The sequence below is a fragment of the Brachycentrus maculatus genome, unplaced genomic scaffold (assembly GCF_059751285.1).
Source record: "Brachycentrus maculatus isolate JH-2025_06_01 unplaced genomic scaffold, ASM5975128v1 h1tg000139l, whole genome shotgun sequence".
Taxonomy (NCBI): domain Eukaryota; kingdom Metazoa; phylum Arthropoda; class Insecta; order Trichoptera; family Brachycentridae; genus Brachycentrus; species Brachycentrus maculatus.
Window position 1 is genome coordinate 671,683 of NW_028280892.1, and position 23,503 is coordinate 695,185.

At 37.6% G+C, this 23,503-nt stretch overlaps 2 protein-coding genes across 6 annotated transcripts in view; one reads left to right on the plus strand and one right to left on the minus strand.

The window, feature by feature from the left end:
• Positions 1 to 16,494, plus strand: part of alpha-Spec (alpha spectrin) — a 75,405-nt gene extending 58,911 nt beyond the window's left edge. For 2 of the 4 annotated variants that reach the window (XM_088260605.1, XM_088260607.1), the window contains 7 exons: positions 1,127 to 1,274; positions 1,697 to 1,811; positions 8,608 to 8,631; positions 12,587 to 12,849; positions 13,290 to 13,460; positions 14,376 to 14,542; positions 14,999 to 16,494. In XM_088260605.1, the coding sequence (XP_088116731.1) occupies positions 1,127 to 1,274; positions 1,697 to 1,811; positions 8,608 to 8,631; positions 12,587 to 12,849; positions 13,290 to 13,460; positions 14,376 to 14,542; positions 14,999 to 15,127 (1,017 nt within the window). In that variant the 3' untranslated portion in view covers positions 15,128 to 16,494. The remainder of the gene's footprint in view (positions 1 to 1,126; positions 1,275 to 1,696; positions 1,812 to 8,607; positions 8,632 to 12,586; positions 12,850 to 13,289; positions 13,461 to 14,375; positions 14,543 to 14,998) is intronic. The other 2 variants (XM_088260608.1, XM_088260606.1) reach the window with 1 other exon arrangement.
• A 2,092-nt stretch (positions 16,495 to 18,586) lies between these two features.
• Positions 18,587 to 21,992, minus strand: LOC148309095 (cyclin N-terminal domain-containing protein 1-like). Of its 2 annotated transcripts, none has more exons than XM_088260611.1 (4): positions 21,654 to 21,992; positions 21,036 to 21,245; positions 20,173 to 20,326; positions 18,587 to 19,038 (listed from the first exon to the last, which is right to left on the minus strand). In XM_088260611.1, the coding sequence occupies exons 1-4, from the start codon at positions 21,976 to 21,978 to the stop codon at positions 18,843 to 18,845; spliced, it is 885 nt and encodes a 294-aa protein (XP_088116737.1). In that variant the 5' UTR covers positions 21,979 to 21,992; the 3' UTR covers positions 18,587 to 18,842. The 2 variants fall into 2 exon arrangements, with proteins under 2 accessions (XP_088116737.1, XP_088116736.1); XM_088260610.1 differs by having other exon boundaries at positions 20,173 to 20,338.
• Between the last annotated feature and the right edge of the window lie 1,511 nt (positions 21,993 to 23,503).

Sequence of the window (23,503 nt, forward strand, 5' to 3'; positions counted from 1 at the left end):
GGTCAGCACGCTCGGCTACCGTTCTGGAGGTCCCGGGTTCGATTCCCAGGTGAGGTCAAATAAATATAAGTGATTTTTTCACTGTAATATTAATTAAAAAATATTACCTTGGACTGGTACCTGAAGCGGAGGGCTGATCACCTTTCCTTCATGTGTAAACGATCATAGATAACACTGCATTCATATGAAGCAGTGCCCTATGCACCATTGGGGTGCAGATAAGGGTTTGAAGAAGAAGTAAAGAGTTCACTGGCAAAGGAAGGATGAAAGTAGAGCGAACGCTGTTGAAATGCGCATATGTGGAAAATCATTGTATAACAGAATCAAAAACTAAGATATCGTAGTCATACAGGAGAAAGTGACCGAGACATTTTATACAAAAACATGATCATTGACTATTTGATATCTTACCAACTTAATATTGCCCTGAAGAAATCCCAACAGATTTTAAACTTGAAGTATAATATATTGACTTGTTAAAAATGACTAACTGCATTGATGTTTATTTTCTTGCCAAGCAAAAGTGTCTTGAATGGCCCTCCTGAACATTTTACGTTTTGTTAGTTGGTCACTTTCTCCTGTACGACTACGATATAAGAAAGGAATGTAAGGCTGAACAAGGGATAATTGAAAAGATTAAGAAAGAGTCTTTAAGGTGGTATGGACATGTGGAGCGAATGGATAATGAGAGAATGAGATAATGTGAGCAGGAGAACAGAACGAGGAAGGCCCAAAAAGACTTGGCACGATCAGATCAATCAGAACCTCAAATCTGGTGGTGTCAAAAGTCTGCATAATTAAAGGGCATGTATGACTAGATGTATGGATGTGAAGGAAGCGAGAAGTGTATGTCAGAACAGAAGAGTGTGGCGTTTCATCCTACGGAGATAGTGAATAAAATTGATATTAAATAAAAATAGTTCGCATGATATTTTGTTTGTCCAAATCCTTGTTCACAAATCTGTATTTCTCCACTTGGGGGGTTATTTTTACATAAATACCCAGACTTCCATATTCTTCTTCATCTATTGAAAGCTGTCTTACGGCATGCCCGGATCTGATACAGAAGCCACCTGTGTTGAGATGTCTAAGTGTAAAATATGAATGGGAATGTTTCTGTCGGCAGGCTTCCCTGTCATCTGCCCAAGCGGACTTCGAGGCCCTCGCCGCCCTGGACCAGAAGATCAAGTCCTTCAACGTGGGCCCCAACCCCTACACCTGGTTCACCATGGAAGCCCTGGAGGACACCTGGAAGAACCTCAAGAAGATCATAGGTAACTTTGGTCTTCCGAGTTCAAAATTAAGAAAACACTTTCTTTACATACATGTTTACGGGATTTCGTTATGTAAATGCATTTTTGTATGAAAAATTGGTTTTAGGGAGTAAATTTCTTTTTTTTTCGAAATACGTCATTTTTTGCCATACCGCGGTTCTACTGTATTTGTGTACAAAAATTTTAATTTACCTACCAAAAATTTTATGATGATAGTTTTAACTGCAAATTATACTGCACCACCGCCTTGGACTGTTACAACATTTAATAAACAGAATTTGAAATTGAAACTACACTAAACAAAAGAATCCGTATTTATAAGCTTTTCTTCTCTGTGTTAAGTCAGTTTTGATTTTTAAGACATAGTAAATAAGTTTTTGATATTTCAAAAGCATTTGGATGAGCGAATGTTTCCTTCGTAGGCGAACGCGACGTGGAATTGACGAAGGAGGCGCACCGCCAGGAAGAAAACGACAAACTTCGCAAGGAGTTTGCTAAACACGCCAACACTTTCCATCTCTGGCTCACCGAAACACGGTAAGTGACTTACTTTCTTATAAAAATTACTAAAACGAGCGTTACATTCCTTGCAACCACGGTGATGCAATGTCGGTTCAGCAGGAAACATTGTTAATTATGCGTATCACCTGATAATTATTAGCACCCGTTAATTTAGGGGGTAACAAATATAGTAGCATAACTCAAGATGGTTCCGGATCTATGTTTAAAAAAATCCCATTAAGTGATTTGGTAGTCACTTTGTGGTAATATATATATCCGTTTTTAATTTATGTTTTACTCCGTAAATACCATAATGGCATTTTCCAAATAAAACTTAAATTTCAAATCATTAAACTGCCTAATGATGATATGTAATTCAACTGTAAGTGAAGTAATTAAGTGTCGGGTTGTGGTCCCGTGTTTAGTGTTGCGGACTCTTAAGTTAGAGTTTTTCGGTTCGAACCCCCCACTCTACCACAATTTGATATCTATTTCTAATAATGAGCCGCTTAGGCTCACAGAAATAGTATGAAATTGAAATATTTGTGTAAAATAATAAAAACACAAATATTTCTTTTTCTTTAAAAAAAACTAGAAATATACATAGAAACCTTTCATGTCCTCATTTTAACTTTCTCCGCTACTCTCTCTTTCATGGATATTATGTATTATATTAAATTTAGTTAAGTTATTGTCTGGTCCAAAGCTAGGTTTTTCAGACCTTTATATGATATGGCCTCTGCCTTCTTTAACCGCTCGACTCAATTTCTTCTTGGTCTTCCTTTTTCTGTAGTATTCTTTATTCCTGTATTATAGTAGTGATAAGGACATTGTGCCGGTGATGTGTCCTATAATTTTACCTCTTTTTTTGTAAATACACCGTAAATTTCCCCACCTTTACGTCGCCTTATGCTGCATTCCCAGGTTTTAGGTTGTTTAAAAAATCAGAATTTATAGTTTTTTTTTACACATGTCAGCATTCTGCGTGTGTAAATTTGGTCAGCAAACTTTACCCAATAGAAACATGCATCTAAGTAAGATTCACATGAATATAGAATGAATTATCGATCATTATGTGTTCTGAATTGATTTCTGGAGTCCATCACGAGAGAAGCGTTCATTTTCTTTTCCGTTATCGCGGTTTCTACTGTCTATTCCTGGGTCAGTGTCCTACTCTATGGTCGCTTTGTCCGTTTCCGCTGATTTGGTATCCGGTCATCCATGGATTTGGGTTGTTCATAAAGCGTCATTTTCCCATCGTGTAACGACGTTCGTTGATTTTGTCCGATCAATTCGAAAAAATCGTATTCATTCCTGGGCAGTATATCGTAGATAGTGTTATAAACTTTGAAAACATATTTAGTTCTTTTAATTTACGTCATTAAAACGTCAAGTTCTTGTGTATAACGGATAATTATCGTGTTTATTTTGATTGCGAGACGCCGCCGCCATTTTGAGTGCGCGGTAATTGTTTACAAACACCGTGAGAAGTGTGTGAATCTTATTATTATTAAGTGTCTCGTCTTCTATAAAAACAAAACTAAAGAAGTGCTCGTATTATAAACTTTCGCTTCAATCCAAACGGCATTGTCGCGCATTTACCGAAAAAACTTTTCATTTCGAATATTTTATAAACAAAACGACGCCATCTTGAAACACGTGTTTGTTGTTTACAAACATCGTGCGAGTCAAGATTTTCAAGGGCGACGGATAGTTAATTAAATTTTTATAGAACTTTATGCTTTGTGCCTAATTTCATATAAATTTTCACATCTGTCCGAAAACACCGATCTTTATAGAAAATGAGTGATACAGAAAATGTTTCGCCATTATCGCCGGTAGCTGGGCCTTCTCAGCGCAGTGAATCTCGAAAAAGATCCCGCGATCCATCCGTTTTATCGTCAGATTCAGAGTCTCCTGAACCGCGTCAGCAAAAGCGCCTTAAAGTGTTAATGGACCCACGGATAGACTATCTAGTTCAGCAGATAGGACTTTTGACTGACGCCGTGTTCCAAAGTCAAACCGGGGCTAAGGTCGCGGCGCCAGGCGACACTTCTCCCGTAGACTCGGGATCGCAAGAAGACGACGACGGTTTTCTACAGCAGCCTCCTGGACTAGAGGAACACGAGGATCCTCAGGATATCCAAGAAGAGCTGCAGCTGGATTTCCAGGAACCCAGCACAGTAGTCAAGGAACCTATCCATCCAACAGCAAATCCCATCAGGATTCGAGCCTTAGAAAAGCTGCAACACTTTGGTAGTGAAAACTGGGCAGGCGTGCGATATGCTGATGTCCAGAAGAAATTTCTGGCAGAGCCATCGTTTGTTGAATTGAAAGTCAACGACGAGCTCAGACGCTGCGATGTCAGCTCCCCTGCCCAGGCTTCGCTGGAAAGGTCTTTCGCCGCTCTATCTCATGCCCTCATACAAAAAGAGGAGTTTCAATCAGGGCTCCAAGAACTGGTCAATTGGGCCGCTGATAAGAACACAATTCTTAATAAAAGAAACGTATTCGATAAAGTAAAAGTTTTGTTTGCTCCTGACTCCGCATACCAGAAGGTTTCCGAAGATATTCTTCAGATGGTATGTGGCAGGCGCACAGAGGCGGTACAATTCCGCAGAAAATCCATCCTCGGGGAAGTCAGAGACGAGCATGTCAGAGAGGGACTTTGCAAAATCCCTCCTTGCTCAGAATATCTCTTTGAAAAGGGGAATCTGACGGCCTTCCTCTCTAGGGTAGGTACCTCTGACAAGCTTACGATAAAACCTGCAACAACCCATCCTTTATCAAGACCCCAGGTTCCTACCAGAAAAAAGCCAGATAACCAGTTTTTTCGTGAACAGCGAAGACCTCTCGCTAACAAAAATAACGGTCCTCCCAGAGGAGAAGCTGGCCCCAGCAAATTTTCCACCAAGAAAAAAGGGGGAGGCAAGTCTACTTCTGGTAGTTCAAAAGGAAAGTTTAGAGGAAGGCACACTCGAAATTGACGCCAGAAGGAATCCATTTCGCGGGGGATGCTTAAAGTTATTCCAGGCAGCATGGGCGACACTGGGAGCACCAGCATTTATGCTAAAAATGATAAGGGGGACACGAATACCATTTGTGTCAAAACCTCCTTTGATAATGCCACACAAGAATACTTTAAATCACTTCAGCACACCCCCTTCTGCCGAGATGGACTCCCAAATAAAGGAACTCACCGAGAGCGGTGTTCTGGAAGCCGCGGATCTCACTCCCAGCTTCTTATCAAAAATGTTCCTAACACCAAAATCGGACGGCTCCTCACGGGTAATCTTCAACTTGAAGTCCCTAAACCTGTTTTTAAACCCTGCTCCATTCAAACTCATAAGCCACTGCAAGGTTCCGGAATTTTTGCAACCAAACGATTGGTTGACAAAGATAGACCTCTCACAAGCATACTACCATCTCCCGATCGCATCAAAGCATCGGAGATTCTTGCGCTTGGTCTACCGAGGAAACTTGCTTCAGATGACAAGTCTGCCCTTTGGCCTTTCATCTGCTCCCAGAATGTTCGCGACCCTTACAAATTGGGTAGCCGAGTTACTGCGTCAGAAAGGTATACGGACAATCGTGTATCTCGACGACTTCCTCCTTGCGAGCCAATCCAAGGAAGATCTAGGCCGACAAACGCGGCTAGCAGTAAACACTCTACAATATCTGGGATGGAATGTAAATTTCCAAAAGTCAGTGCTCTCCCCAACACAAAAGTGCGAATACCTGGGGGTCGTATGGGACATGCGCAACAATCGCAAGTCCCTGTCAGAACGGAAGTGTGCGGCATTCCACCAATCACTTCGAGCGATACTGTCTTCTCGCCGATGGTCACGAAAGCAAGCGGAAAGTCTCCTGGGAAGGTTAAACTTTGCCAACTTCGTGGTGAGAAGAGGACGGCTGCACTGCCGACAATTGCAGATAGCGAGCAAACCGCTGAAGCAACTTCCACCCAGAAGATTAGTTCCAATGACCGAGGAGTGCTTGCAGGAGGTGGAATGGTGGTTAGAGAACTTGAACTCGTCAAGCACCATTCACAAGGAAATGTTCAGTCATTTCCTGACAACAGATGCCTCAGACCTGGCTTGGGGAGCAACTTTAGACGATTTAACCTTATCAGGTCAGTGGACCGTCCAACAGAAAAAGTGGCATTCAAACCGAAAAGAGTTGTTCGCAGTGCTTGCAACCCTTCAACACTCAGCTCACAACCTCTCCGGTTCAGAAGTCTTAGTGCAATCGGACAACAAATCAGTGGTTGCGTATATCTCCAAGGAAGGGGGCACCAGATCCTTAACACTTTTAAATCTGACCCAAGACCTCCTGATCCTTGCAGACAAGTGGGATATCTCGTTGACAGCTCAGTTTCTTCCCGGAAAATACAACGGAGACGCGGATCACCTATCTCGGGGAAAAACACCTCCGGAGTGGCACCTTTTACCGGCAGCAACCCAACCGATTTTCAATCTCTTCGGGCAACCCGATATAGACCTATTTGCTTCCGTAACGGCACACGTGACTTCGACATACGTGTCAAGAGATTGCACGGACTCGTGCGCAATCTTTCAAAACGCTTTCAGTCAATGTTGGGACTTCAATCTGGCCTGGATATTTCCTCCGCCAAATTTAATACCAAGAATCCTAGCACACCTGAACAAGGCGACCGGAACATACCTTCTCGCAGTCCCAAGGTGGCCGAGGGCGTTCTGGCGACCAGACCTAATACGCCGATCATTAGCGCCACCACTCAAAATAGCAAACCTGGAATCGGTACTAATCGACACATCCACCGGCAAACCTCCGCCCAAAATCCAAGAACTGGAAATAGAAGTTTGGAAAATTGGGTGTGGGACGGCGTTTTGAGTAGATGGAATCCTGAGGAAAAGAATTTGCTTCTATCAGGGTGGCGAGCTTCGACGCTAAATACCTACAAGCCAGCTTGGGATAGATGGTGCCGCTGGGCATCAAATAACAATTTCCATCCTAACAAACCGTCTGCAAACCAGGTGGCCAGATACCTGGCGCAGTTGTTTATCGAAGAGAAATTGTCATACAATACTATACTAGTACATAAGTCAGCGATAGCAACATTCTGTAACCCAACAGCTGAGGAAAGTCTCAGCTCTAATTTTTTGGTAAAACATACCCTTAAAGCAATAGCCATGGCAAAGCCTACTCTTCCAAAATCTCCAATCTGGAATCCACAGATTGTTAAAGATTGGCTCTGTAAAAATAGCCCTAAACTAAACTCCTTATACGAGATATCGTGTAGAGTGGCAACACTATTGCTGCTCTCGTCAGGACGAAGAGTACACGACCTGACGTTACTAAACATCTCGGATGGAAACCTGCAGGATGAAGGCACTTCTATTATATTACATCCGTCTTTTGGATCAAAGACTGACACCCGGTTACACCAGCAATCCAGCTGGAAACTTTTAGAATCACCGGAGCTTAATATAAACCCAGTCTTTTGGACAAGAAAACTAGTAGAATTGTCCAAGGATCGAAGGTCGGAAGTGGATAACCTTAATAACCTATTTATAAGTACGAGGGGCCCCGTAAAAGCGGCTACAAGAACCATAATAGGAGGATGGGTAAAGAGCACGCTGAAAATGGCAGGAGTGGAAGCTACCCCCGGCAGTACACGCTCAGCGGTCGCATCCCTCAATTGGTTAGAAAACTACCCAATTGATAATATCTTAGAGAGAGGAAATTGGAAAAGTGAAAATACCTTCAGGAAATATTACCAAAGAGAGTTGCTTAATCACACCGTCTCAAAAGACTCCTCTCTAGCAAGCCTGTTTCAACCAGTTAACATCAAATAAAGGCATCACCCGGTCACCAGGAGATAACAGACAGATCTCTCATGATGGACTCCAGAAATCAATTCAGAACACATAATATCGGAGTTTTACCTACCATTAAAACTCTTATTATGTTTCTATTGATTTCTGGAGTCCAGGTAAGACCTACCTGGTGCATCATGAGCTTTATGAACAACCCAAATCCATGGATGACCGGATACCAAATCAGCGGAAACGGACAAAGCGACCATAGAGTAGGACACTGACCCAGGAATAGACAGTAGAAACCGCGATAACGGAAAAGAAAATGAACGCTTCTCTCGTGATGGACTCCAGAAATCAATAGAAACATAATAAGAGTTTTAATGGTAGGTAAAACTCCGATATTTCATTCCAAAGATCACACAAAAAGGGTAAATCATTGCCTTCACCATATTGATGGGATTGATCTTTTTCAATTTACACGCAGCTTTTATAAACCTATTTTGTCAAGGGGTTATTTGCATTGAATCCTCATACGTTATTTGAAAAAATTCACTGTGATATCAATGTTTATGCTTTATATCTATTGAGTATCAACTATACATATTATGCTACTAAGTTTCTCACTCTCTGAAGTATTTAAAAATTATAAAAATCAGCATTTTTCATATGAAAATTATTTTCAATAAAAAACTGATGATATTACCGGACTGATGATATCTTGTAGCATTGTTTTAGGACACCAAATGAAATTTGTGTAATTTAACAAAAATACGACGGGCACTGTGGCGTAGTTGGGTAGACGCTTGACTACGAAACTTGTCGCGGGTTCAATTCCCGCCAATTGCAAAATAAATTTAAGAAAGATTTATTTTCAATTGGTCTGGGTGTTTGTGATGTGTTTTTCGCATTTACCTTCCCTATCCTCACTGCAGACAAGCCTCTAAAAATAGAGGCTTTGCGGATTATTCCTTTTAAAAAAAATGCTAGTTTTCCTGTTACAATTTATTTGAATGAATTTTTTGGATATCCAGGTATCGAATTTTGGGCTGGGACGGGTGAATAAATTTAATTTATATAAGAGTGTTGCTCAATACTGATTGGCCTCTGTACTTGTGCTTTGACCATTACCTAAATACTTTTTCAAATTATATTAATACGCTTCGTGTTGGTAATTTGCATGAGTATTAACATTAACTGTGTTTTTTAGTTATTCTAAATATCTTTCCGATTTGAGATAATGTTAATTTCCGCCATCTTCATCTGTAAACTAAAATATGAAGGAATTTCGTAGTGAAAAAGTTGCGTCAACCCGGAATGCAACAAATAATGTTTAAAACCAAAAGTATGTACATGCTTCTTGATATGGTTTTATTTTAAATGATTTCTTTGTTGGTTTGCTGAAGATAATTTGTAATGAAGCTTTGTGATTTGTGATGCTTCAAATTGTGCTTGACATGAATTAAAATCCATCTCTGGTGGTCTGCCTGGGAGTCGTCTACCTTGGGGTTTGCCGTCCAGTGGAATATGTTGGGTAATCGCTTGGCTAAGAAGACACTGGCGTCGCGGGTTAGATTCCCGCCAAGGGCAAAATAAATTCAAGAAATATTTATTTTCAATTCGTCTGGATGTTTGTGATGTATTTTTTACATTTACCTTCCCTCCCTTACTATCCTCCCTGCAGTCAAACCTCTAAATGTAACCTCTAAACGAGATTTTGCAGTCTACTCCTTTAAAAAACTAATAACTTGAAAAAAATACTGCCAGAAACATCCTCTAACTGGGTTTATTGTAACCACAGACAATTGGTAGAATTCCATTTTAAAATTTTGGGTTATATATCCAAAATTAAACAAAGAATTAGATTGAATTCTACTCTTATTTAAATATAATATAATAAATGTGTATATGAAATGAATATGTATATTGAAGGTATCTATGTATTATGAAAATAAATAAATAAATAAAATAAAATAAAATAAAAAATATACAATGATGTATATGGATATTGTGATGTATTTTGTCTTATTGAGACATTATCAAACTCAATGATAGGGCATTCAATAATGTCACAATATCGGCTGTCCAAACTTAAAACACAGTAAGGGGCATTTTTTTTGTAGTATGTTTGGACTAAGTAGATTCTACTTAGTCCAAAAATGCAAAAAATAAAACAAAAAATGTCCCTTACTGTGTTTTGAGTTAGGACAGCCGATATCATTGTATATATTTAACCTTTTCATGGCCGCAAATAAATTGCGCCGCAGTGCTCACCAGGCCAAGTATTTTTTTGAAAAAAAAAAGTTGTCTAAAAAATTTTTTTTTTGTTGTTTTTATTAAATTATAATTTACTTACTACATATTATATCCCGCATCAATTGTTAGAGTTTTATTCTCGAAGTTAAACCAGTTTCAAATTTTCATCTCAGACAGGGTTGTCACACTGAGTCGCACACGCAAGTTTTTATTAAATTTAATATAAACACAAAACTATTATTTATCAATGGAATATAGTTTGAAATGTAAAAAAATAGTAAATTATATTAAATCATTTTAACACTTAACTATTATTTATCAGGTATCTTAGAATGAAGTAAAGTTAGAAATGAGATAAATTAGTAATTTTCCATTGTGTGGTACTTCTCAAAGCACGGTATAACACAAAGAGCCATCTTGCATTGTTTACACCTATAACTAGACTCTTTTCTTAGTTTTTTGCTAGTACACACAATACACTTCGCAGTCGGGGATGATTTTTTTTCGGTCCGTGGTAGTTTTTCCAAAAAATGTCTTTCTGTGAGTCGCGATGGAAATTCTGCCTTCCGTTTTCTGCCATGAGAAGTACCGGGTTGTTCTTTTTTATGAGTATACACTAACTGCTTTATGACTTGTAATTGAAAGGTGGCAAGAGGAACCGTTTTCCCGGTTTTTTCCGTGTACAGGATATGCGCGTTGAGCAGAGATAGGTCCATAAGGTGCATAAATAATTTTATGTACCACCTCAAAGTCTTCCTTGAAGAATGGACAGATGATAATACCATATCACATTTATCTACAGCCCCCATATTTCTATTGTAATCCTGTACAGATTGTGGTTTTATAACCTCCTCCCCTCGAAATGTTTTTTCCCCTGTATCCGTTAAAATTTGTGGGTGGAGCGTGGTAAGCATAGCTACCTCTCGTTTATCTTTCCATAATTGGGCTGACATAATATTTGTGTGAAATGATTTCATTTCACCTTTTTTTAGTTTTTCGTTGAATTTGGGCATACCTTTCCTGTTTCTTCGAACGGTTCCACAACCATTCGTTTTCAGAGAGTGTAATTTATCAAATAATTTTGGGCTCGTATACCAATTATCGATATAAAGTGAATGTCCTCGTTCCAGATAGGGTTCCAAAAGCGTCATTATTATACTTCCGGACATTCCTAATGTTGGATGTCGGACATATTCAGTGGTTTCCCCTGTGTAAACAATGAAGTCCAGAACAAACCCTGTTGCACAGTCGCATAAGATAAAGAATTTTATACCGAAGCGGCTTGCTTTAGATGGTATATATTGTCTAAAAATTAAACGCCCTTTGAACAAAAGTAAGCTTTCGTCTATACACAAATTCATGTAGGGGTATAACGCATCTTTGAACAATTTTTTTAAATGGTCAACTACAAAACGGATTTTGAAAAGACGATCACCAGCAACCTGCTCCCTATTGTCACAAAAATGCAACATTCTAAGAATGAGCTGATATCTGTTCCTCGACATGGTTTCTGAATAAATAGGGCTGTATAAAAAGTGATCGGTAGACCAATGGTCAACTAGTCTGTTTCTTGAATTAAGGGCCATCAGCATGCACATTCCGAGGAATAAATACATTTCATCCAAGGAAGTCTCCTTCCAATGCATCAGCCTCCATGATAATGTCTCGCATTGGCTTTTGACATACAGAAATTGTTTATTGGTTTCATTAACTATAAAACTGACCAGTGTATTGTCCATAAAAATTTTGAAAAAATCCAATTCTGTCATTTCTTGATCACCAAGTTTTCCACCTGATAATGAACAGTCAAACTGATGTATGGTCGGAGTAAAATCACCAGTCTGCCATTGAAAATCTGAAGATTGTCCAGCAGACTGATCAAAGTATTCAGAAATGTCTTCTAAATCATCCAATTCTATATCGCTTTCATCCGACTCTAATGTAACTCCAAGATCTTGTTGTAATTCGCTCAAAAAATCTTCTGGGTCCATTTTTAGAGGAATATCGTAAATAAATAATAAATGTTATTTTTATATAGAATAAATACCAAAAATAGCTTTACTCACAAACACTTCACTAGAAAGAAGAACTTAGAACAAAGAAATTAATTCTTTTTGAAAAGTTGTAAAACACTTAGCACGAAGAAGAACAAAGAACTTAGCACAAAGAAATAATTTATTTACTAAAAAGTTGTGAAAAGAAACCAATATCACTAGCAAAACACTGATAAAATCGGAGTAAATATAACGCGAAAGGTAATAACAAATATTTTCGTAATAATATTTTAAAATAATAAGAAAAACACAAAAAAATTAGCAAAATAAAAACCCGTGGCGTTCAAAACAATCGATTAAAATAATCAATATTTCAAGTGGTTTGAGTGGTAGCCCTAATGACATCTGTCAACTGTCAGCTGAAAATAAATACCGATAAATCACTTAAAAATATTTAAAAACTTTATAAAATATTTTGTGAGAACTTCAACAGATGGCAATGAATGACATATTGATAATGATTGTCAATATGAGTTAAAACTGCGGAGTAATACGTCATCAAAAGTACTGACGAGATATCTCGTCTCTGGCCATACGGGCACTCCGCCGTTTGCCGAGATATCTCGTCTCTGGCAACCATCGGGTTAAATAAAAGTAGAATTCAAATGAATAACCTTGTTTAATTTTGGATATATTACCCAAAAACTCTAACTGGGTGACAAAAAATAACAAAAATAAAATGAATAATTGTTTATGGATGCAGGACGTCCATGATGGAGGGTACGGGGTCCCTGGAGCAGCAGCTGGAGGCGCTGCGGCGCGCGGCGGGCGAGGTGCGGTCGCGGCGCGGGGACCTGCGGCGCCTGGAGGAGCTGGGCGCCGCGCTCGAGGGCCACCTCATCCTGGACAACCGCTACACGGAGCACAGCACCGTGGGGCTCGCCCAGCAGTGGGACCAGCTCGACCAGCTCGGCATGCGCATGCAGCACAACCTCGAGCAGCAGATACAGGCGCGCAACCAGAGCGGTGAGTTACCCAATGATGCAAGCAATGTTATCTACACCAAGGAAAGGTGATCAGCCCTCTGCTTCAGGCACCACTCAAGGGTCATATTAAATCAATTCTTCTTCTTTTATCCCTTATCTGCACCCAATGGTGCATAGGGCACTGCATCGTATAATGCAGTTTTATCTTTATTGTTAAATACATGAAGAAATGGTGATCAGCCCTCCGCTTCAGGTACCAGTCCTGGGTCAGATTGAATAAATACTAGTTTGAAAAATCACTTATATTTATTTTCACACAAAGTTGCATTCCTTGGTGGGCCACTACCGGACTCCGAAAATGTGAATGTCCTACCTTCACTTTCTCTTAGGTGTTTTCTTACTTCGATTGTTTGTTGTACCTTGTTGTCTCTCCAGGATATCCACATTAGTAACGTGCTAATAATGCTCGCTGTTTCACAGGTGTGAGCGAGGACGCCCTCAAGGAGTTCTCCATGATGTTCAAGCACTTCGACAAGGACAAATCGGGACGTCTCAACCACCAGGAGTTCAAGTCCTGCCTGCGAGCCCTCGGCTACGACCTGCCCATGATGGAGGAAGGTCAGCCCGACCCGGAGTTCGACGCCATCCTAGGTAATTGCTCATTTGTCACTCTGCTCCATTTATGGTGCACCAATATGTACTCAAGGGGCATTGCAACATAGTATTTCTATTAATATTTTTAATTAATGTTTTACTTAGTAAATACCACAAAAAAATAGTGGTATTAACTAAGTAAAACATTAATTAAAAATGGATAGATTTTACCACAAAGTGACTGCCGAATCAATTAATGAAATTTTTATTAATATTTAATATTTATTCTCCACCATACTATTTATTTGACACATTTCGGACTGGTATTTTTTACGCCTGCGGACCGCTGGCGACGGGATTTGACAATTATGTACATATAGTTACGACCTCAATAAAGAGATGTAATATTCATATAAAACATTTGATAATTCCTTCTTTTCTGCCTTTAAAATGAGGCCGGCACAGAAGGTAAAAATACCCTTCCTTAAGCATCAATCGACCAAACGGGTAGAAATATCTTTCCCGTCCTAAGTGTGTTCATATTTTCTTTCACCATACTATTTATTTAATAATATTTATAGCTTTGAAAATAATAATTAAAGGCTTTTAATATATTTTATTTTTAATCTATTTTAATACATTGTTTGTGGGAAACGCTTGAAAACGTCTTTTACATGTTGGTAGAGAGCGAGACACATTTACTGTTGGTAGAAAGCGAGATGCCAAAGAACATTGTACAGATCGGAATGGGGTTTTTCAGTTACTTGTGATTAGTATACGACCCTAGTTAGTATACTCATAAGGGTTGGGGTTGGTGAAAAAACCATCCGACAAAAATATTTTAATATTTTTTCTACCATACCATTTATTTAACAAAATTTAAACTAAAGTACTAAACTCGATTCTCGCTAATATATATTTTTTTAAACTTTTAAAAGAGTATGGTAAAACAATTATCGTAATATTACGCAGATGTGGTGGATCCCAACCGAGATGGACAGGTGTCACTGCAGGAATACATGGCCTTCATGATCTCCAAGGAGACAGAGAATGTACAGTCCTCGGAGGAAATCGAGAACGCCTTCAAAGCCATCACCGCCGCCGACCGCCCCTATGTCACCAAGGAGGAATTATATGCCGTAAGTTCAACTACCTACCGCACTCAGTCACTCACTTTTACTTTTCAATCAATTACAATTTTAAAATGTTTATTAAAATACTATTTAAAAAATTAAACACTTGTATAATGCCACTTATTGAATTTAATTTCATTACACACAACTGAGTTTCGAAAACTGAAGTTGTTTTCATCAACATGTAGTTACTAAATCAGTTTTTGTAATCACTTGTTGATGGAAACAGCTTTCGAAACTTGTCATGTGTAATGAAATAAAACTCAAAAAAGTAAGTGGTGTATTATACAAGTGTTTCAATTTTTAAATAATCAACATGTCATCCACAAAGTTAATCAATACATTCCATAATTTTATTAAAATACCATTTTTTGTAGTTATAATTTTTTTTGCTGTTAATTTATGATTTTGTGTTTCCAAAATACTAATGTAAATCTTAACAACGTTAAAATCTGTTTTTAGAACCTCACGAAAGATATGGCGGATTACTGCGTGGCCCGAATGAAGTCATACGCTGAACCCAAGACAGAACGACCCATCCCGGGCGCCCTCGACTATATCGAGTTCACACGGACACTCTTCCAGAACTAACCCGCCTCCCGGCTTCACGGTCGCTTCACACTGCCTCGCCGCAACTACTTCTTGTATTTAGAGACAGACAACCGACAGCGGATAGTGTCGCCAACTAAATGTTTCAATCCCTCGCTGCCAATAACAGTTCTTCTTAAAGAAGAGACCTCTGTCATAAAGATAAGACCTCTGTCCTCCACTCCTGGATATTGGTCTCTTCCGTATCCTTCTATTTGCTGATTGCAGCCAGTTTCTACCCCCCACAGCGACTATGTCGTCAGACCATCTCTTTTGGGGTCTTCCGACGCCTCTTTTGAACTCCCAAGGTCTCCTTTTAAAAAATTTTGGGGTCCATCTTGTGGGGGTCCTGTCTTGCAACATGTCCTTCCCATTGCCTCTTGAGTCTTGCCACGCGAGATAACAGTTACAAGTGACTTTATTAGACTTATAATCAGTAAGTTTATCAAATAAGTTACCGATACTGTTAGCAAGATCATTCCGCAATACAGCAGAACAGTAAAACCGCCAAACAATCAGTTTTATAGGTAGTCACAGCGTCTTATTTCAATTTTGAGATTATGATCACTTAATACTTATTCGATGCATTATGTTGGCATTTCAATGGTTATTTTTAGCGAGCTATGTCTGTGTGAAGTAAGACGAGTATTGCAAGCATATGCTTATAGTTTATTTATTTACTAATGTAAAAAAATACATATTTATATTGAACCTAATGAATGCTTGTTATATTCAGAAAAATATTATTTTAGTTTGTTTGCACATTTGTTTATTTTCATATAATTATTGTATACAAATTTCTACTATAAGGGTAGAAATTTATTTCCATTTGCACTTCACTGATTCCCTAATATTTCATATTTTTTTAAAAACTTGCTCGCCTTGCATTTATTTGGTTATTTATTACACTGGACATGATGATGCATTCTTTCACACCTCGCCGCAAATATCACTACACAATAAAACATTCTCGATATATTCAATTGAATCACTTATAAATTTTTCAATATGTCCAGTGTACTATATCGCCTTAATTCTAAAATTGTAATTTAGATACGTAAGTGAATTTAAAATTTTTGGTACAATTACACTTTTTTAAATTAGACTTAAGTTCACATTCAAAAGATTTTATAAATGTTCTACGCTAAATTATATATTATTTTTTTACTTTTGCGGTTGCATCCGATGAAAATGAATATGTCTGCGATTTCAAAACGACATCACACTCACTCACTCACTGTTGAATTGCGCTCATATTCATTTTCACAAAAATGCAACTTATAATTATAAAAATATTTGTTATACAGCTTAATATTTCATCTATTGTTCAAAAGCTTTATATTGTCTTGAAAATATATATTTAGATTCAATAATATGGCATTTTTATTGAAACCATATCCTCCCTTTGTTTTACTCTTCTTCGTCGCAGTTGGCACGTATGAGTGATTTTGATTGATTGAGTCTGATCATGTGTTGCCAATACATCAAGCTGTTGAGTTTACACTCTTAAATTGCTTAACCTTTCCGGGAGTATGGACGTAAATGAACGTCGGTGCGAATTTTCCTTAAAGGAGTATCGACGTTAAAGAACGTCGAAGTCCGTCTGTCAGTTGGTATGATGTAACTTGTATGGCAATGACATCTATGGATATTTGTGTGTAATTTTACCATAATTGAAAAATATTTCGAAGAGGTGTTTTTTTTCAAATTATTTTAACATAATTTCTATCTTCATAATACATCGATTTAATGAAAAGAAAAAAAATTCATGTAAAAAGAACTCACTCCCCAGAGAAAGTCAGACATCAAGTTTTGTTCTCCCGGAAAGGTTAAACCAAGCTCAAAACATATTTCTAATATGTTACAAATTCCTGGCAAGCATCGATAAAATAATTTCGAAAAATTAGGTTTTTAGTCGACTGAGATTAAACAAAAAGTTAATACTTCTGCCACTCTGCCACGCCTGAAATTTTCTGTTTTGAAATGGGTGCTTATGCGCCAAACCCTAATTTGCAAGGACATAGGAAACTTACTTAATGAATATAAGATTGGGTGGATAAAGGTACTGTGTCGCACAAACAGCGTCTGTCCAACACACCGCTAGACTGTGTATAGGTGTGGATGTGACTTCTCCGCTCCCTCGCTCTCGGGGTCGTAAATCCCGAAAGTTATGAGCTGTAGGTCCGTGTAATGGATTCGTAGTCCAGTGGGTGTAGCGATGGTCAAGTCCCAGAAGATTCCGAAATCGAAGTAGTGGCGCAGGGTCGTTGAGGATCAAAGTGAAACGAAGAACTCGGTGTGAGTGGAATGATTTATTCATAAAATGGCACAGATATTTATTTGTTCATAACCAGCGCGGTCCGTCAAAATCGACCGAGCGACAGAAATCTTCTCCCCTTACCCTAATCTGCGTCAGGCCAGCCGCTCGCAACGTAAATAACACGTGATAACGTAAATACGGTCATAAAAAACGCCGCGCGCGCTGCTCCTAGCGTATTCTATATTTGATTGCCGTTGCGAGAGGATGTTGGTGCGCTCGCCCGATTTCCCCGCTCATAACGTAAATAACGTCTTACGCACCACGTATAAGACGCCGCGCGCGCCGCGCCTAGCGCATTCTATATTTGATTGCCGTTGCGAGAGGATGTCGGTGCGCTCGGTCGATTTCCCTATGACATGTTTACATATATTTAATTTTCAATCCACAAATATGGTCCATTTTAGGGCTGTGTGCTCAGCTGGTCCGTTACAGGTACTATAGATATCTAAAATTACTATAAATATCTAGATATTAAAATTAGTGATTTTACACTGTAATATTTATTCAATATTACCCTGGACTGGTTCCTGAAGCGCAAGAGTGATCACCTTGCCTCTTGTAAGTAATGATCATTATAACACTGATCAATTTGATGCAGTGCCCAATGCACCATTGGGTGTGGATAAGGGTTATAAGTAAGATATCTAAATAGAAATGAAGTACAGTAAACCCCCCATAACGTTAAGGTAGGAACCGCGTTATCGGAGGGAAAGTTATGGGTGGTTAATGTTTTTAAATTGTATTTTAATTTTAAATGACTCATTTCGGTCATATCTGCTGATTTAAATGTATAAATAGATTTTTTTAAATTAGCACCCCATAATGTTTCCTCTGATAACACAGTACCTGTCTCAGCATTATAGGGGGGTTTACGGCAGTTTTTTGGAAAGGAAATACGAAAGTTCGAGCATTGACAGAAGCTTACAACCTATTATTAACTGATTTAAGTGATCACTTTACATATTACGACATTTACTATTGTACTAACAATTGAATATATATATATATATATATATATATATATATATATATATATATATATATATATATATATATATATATATATATATATATATATATATATATATATATATATATATATATATATATATATATTATGCATATCCATAACATAGGCAGAATGGTGAATGGTGTATGGGTTAATGAGTTATTATTACCATGAGATTACCATAAATCAATTTTAACTTAACGTAATAGAAGATAGTTGTGGCATCCTGGTCCAAAGGGCTCAATGCTCAATCTTTGGCTAGTTATATTCCTGATTGGGAACCTGTCCCGACATAAGAAGAATGTCATAGACAACAATCATACAGTTCCCATAGACAACAATTATACAAGTGCCATAGGCAACAATCACATAAGTGCCATAGACAACAATCATACAAGTGCCATAGACAACACTATGTCTACAAACTTTGCGAGAGACCGGTGTGATATAGCCACATGCGAGGCGACCCTCTGATAGAGGAAGTTCATTGCCTGGTCCTCCAGTCCACTGATGTGACAAGCAGCAAGGAATGAACCCGCTGCTAGCAATGGCTGCAATTTCGTATTGTCCAATAGTGGTGCCATTCTAAAAAAAAAACAAAAATATGAGTCAACTACATAAAATTTATTCATAATATATATCAACCATGTGGGAAAGAATTGTCAATTTCTAAAATTTTCTACAGTCACATATTAGTGGAAAGCAAAGTCAGGATATACAAAACATGCATCCAACCAATTATGACTTATGGAATCGAAGCAAGAGCGGACACAGTTAGAATAAAATAACTGGCTAGAACGTCCGAAATGAAAACACTGGCCGATATTAGGCAAAACTCTCCGAGACAGAATACGCAATGTAGAAATCTTCAGAACCTGCGTGAACAACAACGTGTCATGGAGCAGGCAAAGAAGACGATACTAGAGGGTTCATGTTGAAAGAATAGACCATACGAGAATCCCTAAACTCGCTATGCAAGGGATCTCAAAAGGACGCCCACAAAGACGGAGGGAAAACTGGACCTCTTTATCCCAGGAACAAGACAGGAGCCCTGATTAAACAGATCTATTAAGAGGGGAAGAAGAAAAAGAAAATTTAGTAGTTGTTGGGTTCAGTTGTTAGCCCGAAGCTTACATTTTGTGCACACAAAAGACCCAGCAGGTGACAAGCATAGTCATATTTATTTAAATTCTCAAAGTTTGAAGCAACCTCATTGATAACAAAATAAGTTGCAAATAATTGTGGATGAGATATTGCATCTGAGGATTATATAATTATAGAGCTGTAATGATTTAGTTTAAAAAATAGTACTTGAAGTAACATCTGTGGACTTATTTGCTTAGTTTCTTGAAGTTATTAGTACAATTATCTGTAATATGGATTTTACAATAAAAAATATACATAAAATACATATTTGCTTTGGTAAAACTGATGACAGAAGATTATGAAAACTGGCTACTGCATTTGATCATGTGATTGGAGTGGCTGTTTATGTTCACTATTCATACAAGAACTTGGTTTGCAAGAACTCACTTACTGAGGGGACGACCATAATCAAAATTGCCCATCATATTCAAATCATATTCTATATATAGAGACATTTTAAAAAAAAAGGCAATACTTAATTTCTTTCACACGGAACAACATGAAGACTCTGATCTACTTTATTCAAATCTACGTGTTAGATACACTGATTGTTATTATGTATTGAGTATATACCTGTTTCTGAGAGCAGCATGCTGCAGGTACAGCAGCTTGAGTACTGCCACGCAAAGAGGATGGATTCCCTCGGGATTCAGTCCTACAGACTTCCCGCACACCTCCAGTAACTGCTCCAGCATGTCTAGGCAGCTGTACAGGGGTAGCCTGAACCCTGCCGGACATACTAATTACGGACTTCAAGTCAACACATCTGTGCCAGGATACTTTCCAGCCAAATAATGGGGGCAATTATTTGATTTTCACTTGCAAAATCCAGTTCGGTGTAAAATAGCTATAACTTTAGAAGTAAAGGTTATATATAAATGAAAAAAATCTGTAAAAATTATTAATTTATTATGTAATGAACATTTTGTTTTTGCTAGGACTAAATCCACTCACGAGTAGGTATAGGCTATAAAACTTATAAAGTTGAAGCCTAAGTAAGGCCATTATAAGCGGTATTGCATAAGCCATAGCTTGATTTTTTTTGGGACATCAGGTAATTCAAAAAAATCTACGAAAACTAAAAAAAACAAGATATTTGAACAGAAACAGTATCCCAAAGTTACAATACATTCGCCTTACGGTAGATATAATTCATTTGCGCCGTGAAAGTTTTTTGTTACATTTTTAACATCCTTGTGTTCATTCAAAATACACCTTTACTTCCTTATCAATTATAAGTTCTGTTCTAGTGTTACTGTTCTAGTGTTACTGTTCTAGTGATCACAATGAAAAAATCATTATATTTTATACAAGTAATGATATCACACCATTTCAATGTTTTTTCTGTCATTAGTTTTTATAAGTTTTTTCAATTCATTTTAAAAAACTATCCTTTTATCATACTTTTTACCAACAAAATTTATGTATAGTTTTACCTGTAGTTTTGAACACTCTAAACTCTGAGTTGATGATAGATTCCACTTGGAAGCTCTGACCAGCATCCTTCAACAGGGACATTATCTGCGACGTGGTGACCATCTGTCCTGTGAACACTACCTTGGAAGCCAGCTGGATGCACGACAACAGCCTTAGGTAAAGCTGGTTAGTGATATGCGCTCGCACAACACTCCAAGACTTAAAAAATCCTACAAACAATGGGATTAATCATTAATTAACTTAATGGCTTTACAAGACTTAAGATAATTAGATTAAATTCTTTTATGGCACATTATTGGAGCAATTGGGGACTTCTGTATCCTCATTTATACATAAATGAACATATACCACCATTAGATGTCATTTAAAGTCAGCGTGACTGAAGCCTATCATTAGTTTTTAGAATAGGGACCAAATGTAAAAAAAAAAAGTTTTTCCTAATACATAAGTATTTACCCCATATAGACCATAGAGGTTTTCATACTAGACCTCGAGGTTTGGAATAAATAAATTAATTAATAAATCAATGGTATAATTCTAGTAACAATATTCCTACTTTCTTACTGTCCAGTGTCTGTGGGGTTCATATATTTAACTTGTCATATTTGATGCCTTACCTTCTTTATCAGACTGTGTTTCAGCTACACTTTCGAACAATTCGATAATATGATTCGATATAAAAAGATCAAATATGTCCACACTGAGGAAGTAAACTGGCAAAGGTTGGTGAAGAGCTTCACAAGTATGAAAAGTTAGCTCTACTGTGTGAGTCTGTATGGTCAGAAAAGCAGGAGCATAATCATTTCTTTTCACATTTGGTATTTCCAACAAGCAACTCTTTTGCCAGAACGGTAGAAGAAAATGGCAGATTTGCGAGTTCCACGTTTGTATTTCATGAGTTAACTCTGGACTGTCTTCCTTTTTAGACATTTTATCAGTCATTTAAAATGAAAACACCTATCTAAAAAATTTAAAAAAAGAACAAAGGCATTATTGCCATTAAAAAAAACATTTGAAATTGAAGTTCATGCATGTAGATGTTCACTCCATAAATTTCATTTAAAAAAATTGTAGCCATTATAATTTTTCCACGTGCTTTTAAATTAAAATAATTACAAATATGGGGTAATATTTACACAAGACTTAGTAGATACAAAAAAAACTTCTGTCTTAAATGCAATATTTTATCACATGGCGATATTTACAGCTGTCAAAATGTTCTGGTAATAACTCAATATCGGGAAGAACACTCTCGAAGAGTGAAAAGCAATGAAAAAAGAAAACAGTTTTTTATTTTTACACTTTTTACACACTAAGGACGGGAAAGATATTTCCAACCGTTTGGTCGATTGATGCTAAAGGATGGGAAGGGTATTTTTACCTTCCGCACTGGCCTCATTTCAAAGTCAGAAAAAGTAGATTATTTTTTTAAAAAATCCATTAATATTATGTTACAAACCAGTCTAAACTATATGTACACAACTATCAAATCCTGTCGCCAGCGGTCCGCAGGCGTACCCATTCGAAATGTGTCAAGTGTTCTATTTTTATGATTTCTCTCTTTGAGCTAGATAAGATCTGTTTCAATTCCAATGATAAAGATATTATGCATATTACTCTCATTTGATTTTTCGATATGCATCCCTTTTTCTTCTTTCTCTTTTGACCTTTACTCTATTCAGGTTATGGTTTACAAAGCATTTTTGACAGTGTTAATTTTAAAGGATGCAGACATCTTTTTGATGATACACAAAAACATTAAACATACTTACCCAGTCGTTAAAAGGTTTAAGGAAAAATAACCCATTTGTCCACCTCCATAGTGTAATGGTCAGCACGCTCGGCTACCGTACTGAAGGTCCCAGGTTCGATTCCTAGGGGGGGTCAAATAAATATAAGTGATTTATTCACTCTAATATTTACTCAATATTATCCTGGACTGTACCTGAAGCGGTTTGTTTATAACACTGTATTTATATTAGGGCTACCGAAAAGAAATCCATTTTTTTGCATGCCTTGTTTGGGATCAGTCTGTAACTGAACGCGCTGGAGTTAACATCTTTGTAAGCGTTCCATTCTATGGTACTTTTACTCAGTTTTTTTGGATTTATTTTTAATTTTTAATAGTTAGGGATAAAATGGGCAAACCTTCTGGTTTGCCCATTCTGGTTGCTTCTGCAACCGAAGAACATATTCGTCATTATATGCTATAATTTTTCGATCAAGCATTGCATTGGTTCACAAATTGATTTAGTCGTTTTGGTCTTGTTTTGTGAAAACACATACGGTTATGCGAGCCGCGTGGATTGGGTCAAACATGTTCACCTGAAAAAACATAAATACAAAATATAAAGTACTACATCTCAGCAAAACGGCATCACAATATTGGGTTAGAAGAAGAAAAATAGATAGAGTTTCGTGAAGACGGAGGTGGGATAGTAAAATAAATAAAACATCAAATATTTTA